This window comes from Neolamprologus multifasciatus, chromosome 22 (genome assembly GCF_963576455.1).
Source record: "Neolamprologus multifasciatus chromosome 22, fNeoMul1.2, whole genome shotgun sequence".
Lineage (NCBI taxonomy): Eukaryota > Metazoa > Chordata > Actinopteri > Cichliformes > Cichlidae > Neolamprologus > Neolamprologus multifasciatus.
The window spans coordinates 7,653,014-7,660,944 of NC_140459.1; the positions used below are offsets into that span (position 1 = coordinate 7,653,014).

Sequence of the window (7,931 nt, forward strand, 5' to 3'; positions counted from 1 at the left end):
AAAGAAGAAAAGAAAAAAGTTTGATTCAGTTACTAATTTGTAGTCATAAATCAATTCAATTTTATTTATATAGCGCCAAATCACAACAAAAGTCGCCTCAAGGCGCTTCATAGATACAGAGAAAAACCCAACAATCATATGACCCCCTGTGAGCAAGCACTTTGGCGACAGTAGGAAGGAAAAACTCCCTTTTAACAGGAAGAAACCTCCAGCAGAACCAGGCTATAAGACCAATCCATGGTAACAACTAGACCAATAGTAATCAAATAGCATTTACGAAAAGTGTAGCAATAAAGTTTCCTGATGTATTCACTGTTTACATGATCTATTATAAGATTACCTTTCAGTGTCTCATATCAACAATCAACAGGGGCCGAGAAAGCCAGTTTACAAAAACAACCATAACAGGGCGGTTATAAGGGGTTCATGACCAACCTTTAGTGGAATTAATAAACATTTCCTTCAGGAAGGATTTGTCCTTGCAAGCCTTTATGTGCTGCATGGCATCCTGCTCAGGAGTTAGCTGTCCGCCTTGCTGATCCACATCATCTGAAGAGTCCAAAAATATTATTGAAATACAAAAATCATTAACACAATTTTCACATAAACTATTTTTGATGTTTCAAACAAATAACAGCATGCTGCCGTTTCTCTCACCTTTTTTAGTTTATTCACCATTCATGTTGTGGAACGAAGCAAACTATGTGCACGCCCTGGATACAGAGGGTGAGTACATCCTCACCTTTGGTCATGTTTTAAAATTTTGTTTGGGTAGATCTTAAAGGATTTTAATGAGCTCACTGAGAGTGATGAATCTTGTAGTCAGTCATTATTGAATGTAAGTAGATTGAACACATAAACAATACTGTCTAGTTCTTTTTTAAAAATCCTTCATAACTTCATTAACCTTTTAAGGTTGTTTTTCTCTGTGTAAGTACTGTTCATGACAGCTAACCCAATATAGTGGAAAACTTAAAAGTTGTAGCTTAAAAATACAAATATCCTCTGATTATAGCCTTGTAGGGGCAACTTAGGCCTGCAGGCCCCGAGAGAACAGGAAACAGTTCAGAAAAACAATATTTTGATTTTCTAGTTGCATTAATAAACACATCTGGACAAAATTTAAAGTGGTATTAAAAAGGTTACTGGAATATGGCATCCCTTCATTTTGTCCTCATGAACATTTGTGTGAAACCTGATCATGTTTAGCGAATTAATTCTTTGACCCTCCCATCCAAAATCTTCAGCTTATTTTTGAGCGTTGAAGTTGAAGATTTCGAGATTCACTGTGTTCACAAGAATAGTACAGACATTTGAGGAGTCCAAAAGAATAATCACTCCAGGTTAATAGGTGCAGAAAGGTTCATCTTTGCAACATACCGCTCTGCTGAGGTAGAAAATCTGACTCTTCACGGTCCACCACAGAGCTGCCCTGCTCCATATCTGGCTCCAATTCATCTTGAATGATCAAAACAGACTGCATTTATTCACAACACCTTAAAAGACAATCTGATGACCACTGGCAGGCTAATGTGTGTTTATGTCTGCATAATACTGGACACAAACCTTCAATCTCAATCTCATCCAGAGAGGTTCCTTTGAATCTTTCAAGAGAGCCTTTTTCCATTGCCAGAAGCAGTTTAGCAATTTTTGCGAGTTCAACAGCCGCTTCGGGCAGCCGATAATAATCCCTGTCCATCTGGATGTCATGACCCAGCAGTTTAGCAAGGTGAGGTAGCTCGTCATTCTCCAAGTTAAGAATCTGAAAAATTCTTGCTATGTGCTTGTGAAAATGCACGGACGTGAGGTGCTCTGGGTTCTTTGCAGAGCACATTCTTGTGTAGACCCGAACGCAGTGGCCTCCATGGTAGAGGCTTGTAGATGAACCGTCTGGCTTTGCAAATAAGAAAGGATTGTCTTCGTGTACGCCGCACGCTGGTCTCTTGCTCATAAGCAGCGTTAATGCGCTGACGAGCTGAGACGTCAACAAAACAGCAACGTTCTGCCCAGTCTTTCCTGCAATATTAATCCTGATAAAGTGCTTGGACAACACCTGGGTAGTCTCGTCCCGCTCCTGGAATGACTTAAGGGTCATTTTTGAAACCTCAGGTGCACATTTGTTTAAGACTGACACCTGTGCAAGTATGACTCTGCAAAGTGAATTATACATCTGAGGGGTTTCATACTTCTTCATGCACTCAATGGCAGAAGCAGAAGTCTTTTCCAGGTGCGTGTAGAACGTCTGTATGTCACGCGTGAACGGTATCGTAGAGGGGCTGTGTACTTTGTGTTCATTTGATGAAGGTGCATCTTTGTGAGGGCCAGTTTCCTTCCACTCCTTCGCACACAGCATCATGAATGTGTTAGCATCTCTCACGACCCGCTTACTGCTGTCGCTCTGTGCGACAACAAATTCTCCCAGTTTTTTCAGAGACTTTACAAAAAACAAGGCAAGGCTCGGTTTGCTGTACTTCTGCTTTTTTTCATCAAAACCAGAGAGGTTTCTGACAGCAGCAGCAACTTTGTAGAAGCTTCTGGGTTTAAGTGCTGCTTCAAAACTCACTATTCCCTTATCATGGAGCTCTATTAAGAGCCTTCCTAGTTTTCTCAGCTTCTGTCTGATGCGCTCTTGGTTTGTCGGATCATTTCCACTGTTCTCAATAAGACTCTGGGCCATCTTCATGAAAAGGTAGTCGTGTTGAATTAAAAATACAATTTCATCTTGTTTCATCACTGAAAGTATCTCCCAAACTTCAGACGGAAACTTTTCAGAGAACTCCGACTCGGTGACGTCCCCCAAGATGCTCGTCTCGCCATGTGTTGCAGCATTTATTGTTTGCTTAGCACACTTTGCTACATGCCTATATAGGTCTTTGCTATGAAGCATTACTTTACAATAAATGCAGTGCACAAAATTTTCAGCAGTCATTACATAGCGGGATGATCGTCTTCCCACTTTTAGCGGTCCTGTGTTACTCCTCAGAACCTCTTGATTATGTTTGTAGTTTCCTCTTTTTCGTAATTTGGCCAGCAGACTTTTCCGGTCTGCTGAGTTTTTGGGTAAGGCAAAGATTTCAGCGATTTCAGGGTCTTCATCAATGTGGCTTGAAAGATGCCGAGCAATTTTGTGATAACCTTTCCCGCAAACATAACAGTAATTTTTCTTTGTGAAAGATGTTCCGCCGCCTTTTAGTCCAGCCTTACTGGATCTGTCTCCTTTGTATCTGTCTTCTTTGTACGTCTTGTCTTTGTCCGAGTCATGATCATCAGAACTCGAAGTGTCATCCTCCTGAATTGATGACACTCTCCTGCAGTTTTTCGTCACTTCTTGAGAATCTGACTCAGAATGTGGCGAACTGTCCCTGGATGACCTTCCAAGATCAGCAGAGTGGTCACTGTCATGACTTGGACCTGGTAGTTCGCTGTCATCATCCGAGTCTTTAAACTGAAAATACAAATTAAGAGCATGTTGACAGACTACATTTGGTTTACTAACAGATACTTTATATGTTTTTATATGCATTTAAAAATCATGCAGTACTGTTTTGCAACTTTATCATCAAATAATCAGAGGAACTGTTTGAGGCATGAATATTTCGTTGTTAAAATGAGATGTTAAACATCACTAGTACAAAAGAAGCAAACACATAGCTTCGAGGTACTGTGCAAAACCAGAGAGACAGACCACTACTAGGTCTGTGCGATATGAACAAAATCTCATATCCCGATATAAGACATCTATCGTCCCGATAACGATATAAATCACACAAATGTAACATTTTCTGTAAATTCTGTGAATCTCGGGCAGCTCGACTTGCGGGAAGTGTTTCCAGCTGCGCGTCGTGTAGCTGGAGTCGAGTGTTTTAACCGATGCATGAAACTATACATTTTTAGACATAAGTTGTAACGGCCGCCGTTTTCTTTGTATTTATTACACGGCGTGCTGCGGGGAAAAGCCTGTTCTAACGTTTGAGTCTAAGGTTTATTTTTTAGCACCTGGCATCTCTTTTTTACTTCTCATCCGTAAATAATCTGCTCTTTCACGTGATTCAGTTTATTTTGAAACGTCTCAACAGGATCTTGAGCTTTATTGTGAAAGGTTTATGTGGAACATAAACAAGCGGACACGCGATGCTGTTACCGTCGTTGTTGCTAACAACAACGCATAAAAACAGGCGCTTGTCCGTCCGTAGTGTGGTTATATTAAATATAAGAGAAAGAGAAAACTTTAAGAAATTAATACAGCCACTACAGTGACCATCAAAACAATGAAAAAATATTACCTTAACCAGTTTATTTTGCGACACCACGAAACAAACGATAGCGTAAAATGAAACGATAGACGTTTTTATATCGTCATCCGATATATATCGTTATATCGAACAGCCCTAACCACTACACACCTTCCAGACAAACAACCTCCAGCAAATGTAGAATTTAGAAATATACCTAAAAAGCATGGACTATAAAATCTTGCACAGGTAAAATATGCAAACTCCAAACACAACGGCCCCCGAGAGACCATAAGGTTCGAACCAGGAACCCTCTGTACTTCTGTACTCCAAAACAAAATTGTTGCTTGTTTACGTACTCTTCTTTTCTTGGGTGTTGATGAAATTTGATACATTTTTTTGTCTGAAGTACTTGGTCCATCACATGACTCCTGTAAATGTGAAATAAGACAAAAGAAAACTGAATATAAACATTAATATTTGGAAATGATTACATACCAAACTGTAATTTTGACATATTTGTGTACTGGTTTGATTGAGTTTTATTATTACAAAACATTTTTTTATTTGTCTTAAAAAGAATTCATAAAACTTTGCACATCTGCCACATCCCAGAAAACAAAGCACACCAGGGTAAAGAAAGGCATCAATCTCAGACTGGTAGAAGGATCCGAACCAAGGTCGGATCACAATCTCATCATAAAAGAGCCACTCTGGGGTTCTCATTCTGACCACATTTGGACTACTCGTTGGTACTAGCCAGACTGAGAACGCCTCCTCCAAACACGGTTAGTTCTAGATTTTTCTAAGTGTAACGCTATTTTACACTTATAGATGTCCGTTTCTTCTGAATGAGCACAGAGAAAAGAAAGGCTTCTTTAATAATATAAACATACCTTGGGACGCCACGAGTAATAGGAGCTGCCGTAGTTGTAAGTTATCTCTTTGCCTTGAGGTATTTCTTCCAGTGCAAAGAGGCACAAGTGTGGCTTCCCCTCATAAACAATCTTCTTCATTTCACAGTTTGGAATTATGTGATCATCATTCACAAGCCTTCCAAGGGTCTTGTCCTCTTTGGAAGCATCAACGCTGCACATACAAAAGTAACCCCTTAATAAAAGGAAGCTGTATAAAAACAGTCCAAAACACTTTAAAAATGCAAAACAAACACCTTACCACCACTGTTCTCCATTCCATGTAAACTCATATAAGAAACCATTCAAAGTATCACCGCTTCTCTTATTAGGCCTTCCGTCTTCGCGTAGAAAGATCTTCCCACGATACTCGACAACAAAGGCAGATGCTTTAATGGTTTTGTTTGTAAAGACACCTTTTCCTAAAAAATTTATTAAGAACATAAAAATTAGGTTCAACAAATTCGCTATAAACTGTTTACACTGGAACTGCCATGACTTTGGCAATAAATATAGCACTCTGTGCATTCAAATAAGACATCATCCTTTTAAATACATCCAGCAAAAGTAGAATTAAGTCTTTTCAGACCACTTTGACTGTGATTAGTCCACAACTTCCCAGACATATTTTATAAAGGAATATTCACATTTTTACTTCATCATATACAAAAATAAATTGTGTTTAAGTATGTCTAATTTTACTTCTGAAGACCAGAAATACACTGCTTGAAAGTCTAAGCCCCTCTACAGTTTAATGGGACCACCATATTCATTTACTGGAGCTACCAAGTTTGCATAATTTTCCTTTAATTTTAGTCTTATATATACACCACATACCTTTAAAGGAGTCTATGAACCTTTCTTCCAGGAAGGGTTTGTCTCTGCAAGCCACAATGTGCACCAGGGCATCTTGCTCTGGATTCACTCGCTTGTGTCGGTTTTCCATGACAGCTGGAAAAATCTGCTGAGCACAACAATTATGGCAATGTAAATATTTCAGCAGAAAGTGTATTTATATTCAAGGTTTGAGGCTTGAGGTGTGTTTTCAGTGTGCGAATGCACGCCAAAACACATCTGGGGTGCTTAAAAATAATGTTATGCACCACCCACTATTAAAGGAAGTCCAGGCCTGCTCTTACTGATAATTGACTAACATAGGAGGGTTGTCAACAAGTCAGTTTACCTTGACGTTCCAGGCTATAAAAGCTGGCCTAGATCAATTGCTTAGTCTCTCTCTCCTCAAGTACACCTGGCATAAATCCAGGTTGCATAAGTATCGTAGATTGTATACTTTCAATACATTCATCCCTTTTATGTACTTGCATACAATATGTTCAACACATGCTGCCAACCTTATTCAGAACAACTGTAACCTTTTAGTTGCAAAAAATGTGCGTGTGTTTGGTAGAAAAAAATCAAGAAGCTCATATTTCTAACATTTGTTCACTCAAATGTAAATAGTCCACAAAATTGGGAAAATAAGTTCAACTATCTCGTTTTATTTATAAAGTAAAAACTGATACTGATACTACTTTGAACTAATGAATGCACTAAGTACTAAATGTAATTACTTATAATAATAAGTATTTCCACTTGATTTGCAGTGAAGCAGGATGAACAAACTGGCACTAGAGTAGATTTTCCACAGACCTCAAACTTGTACTAAAGTACTTGAGTGGCTCTGCATGTAGAAGTTTGTTCACCTTTCCTCTGTAACTTCTTGGATAAATTTGTCTGTTCTGCTCAGTTGTACCAGGCACTATACAACTGACCAGAAAACCCATGCATCTGGACAGCTGCAGCTCTATCTGGCTAATGTTTACATTCAGTTAGTTGTACACATACATGCTTTGCTAGCATCCTTGCATTAACTAGCAGGTGAGAAACAAACCAGCAGTGGTTTCTGAGCTGTTTACCCGTTGTTTTAGACCTAGCTAAATGTATTTCAAGAACTACTTCGGTTTCACACCAAACAACAGTTACCTCCGCTTTAGTGTCCACAAGAAAAAACAAGAAGAGCTCCAAGTGTAGCTAGCATAGAAGTAGCCATCTTTCTTGCATGGGTAATGAGAGACCACGTGACGATAAAGGGGCACGATCTGGGAGGAGCGGCGGTTTATCTGACCAATCACTGGCGGTAACGTCACGGATTGACTGCAGCGGCAGCGAATCCGCGGTCGCGATCGTCTCAGCCACCAGGAGCAGCGGAGAACCGTGAAAGTGGAATGAGCAGTTTATGAGGACATGGCGGGGACAAGTACCGTCGGCGTTAAGCGTCCTCGTAATCCGGGTAAAACACACCGACTGGAAATCACATTCATCACATTTGTATCTACTTTTGAGCCGCTTTAACGAGTGAATCGATACATTTTCACCTTATTTCAGAGAGCTCCCCTCCCAACTCTCTCTGCTAGGAGACCATTTATGCATTACTTCTTTTTAGTTTAGTTCACTGGAAGTGACCTGGATAAAAAACGAAAACAGCGTGGAGACAAAAGTTAGAGAGGCGAGGCTGTTTGGACATGCGCAGAGGGAAAGCGTTACCTGGATGACGAATGCTGAACATCAAGGGGAAAAAACAGGAAGACCACAGAGGAGATTCAAGGATGTAGTGAAGGAGGACATGGAGAGTTATATTGGCAGCTTTTCGTGTGATAGAGGATGGAAGGGATAGGATGAGATACTGAAAGATGATCCACTGTGGTGACCCCTTAAGGTTTCACCCTGGTTCGATTTAAGCAACAAAAGGTTTGGGCTGAAATCAAATCACATTACAGATTCTGTC

General features: G+C 39.9%; 1 protein-coding gene and 1 long non-coding RNA gene across 6 annotated transcripts in view; one reads left to right on the top strand and one right to left on the bottom strand.

The window, feature by feature from the left end:
- The window catches only part of LOC146492813 (uncharacterized), a 33,853-nt gene extending 25,990 nt beyond the window's left edge, over positions 1-7,863 (bottom strand). For 3 of the 5 annotated variants that reach the window (XM_085149278.1, XM_085149281.1, XM_085149276.1), the window contains exons 1-8: positions 7,130-7,863; positions 5,984-6,110; positions 5,409-5,568; positions 5,129-5,321; positions 4,592-4,663; positions 1,567-3,445; positions 1,381-1,458; positions 436-549 (exon numbers count right to left, since the gene is read on the bottom strand). In XM_085149278.1, coding sequence (XP_085005404.1) covers positions 436-549; positions 1,381-1,458; positions 1,567-3,445; positions 4,592-4,663; positions 5,129-5,321; positions 5,409-5,568; positions 5,984-6,092 — 2,605 coding nt within the window. In that variant the 5' untranslated portion in view covers positions 6,093-6,110; positions 7,130-7,863. The remainder of the gene's footprint in view (positions 1-435; positions 550-1,380; positions 1,459-1,566; positions 3,446-4,591; positions 4,664-5,128; positions 5,322-5,408; positions 5,569-5,983; positions 6,111-7,129) is intronic. The other 2 variants (XM_085149277.1, XM_085149279.1) reach the window with 2 other exon arrangements.
- LOC146492814 (uncharacterized) overlaps positions 1-7,931 on the top strand; it is a 181,421-nt gene that overhangs the window by 6,597 nt on the left and 166,893 nt on the right. The window lies entirely within an intron of this gene.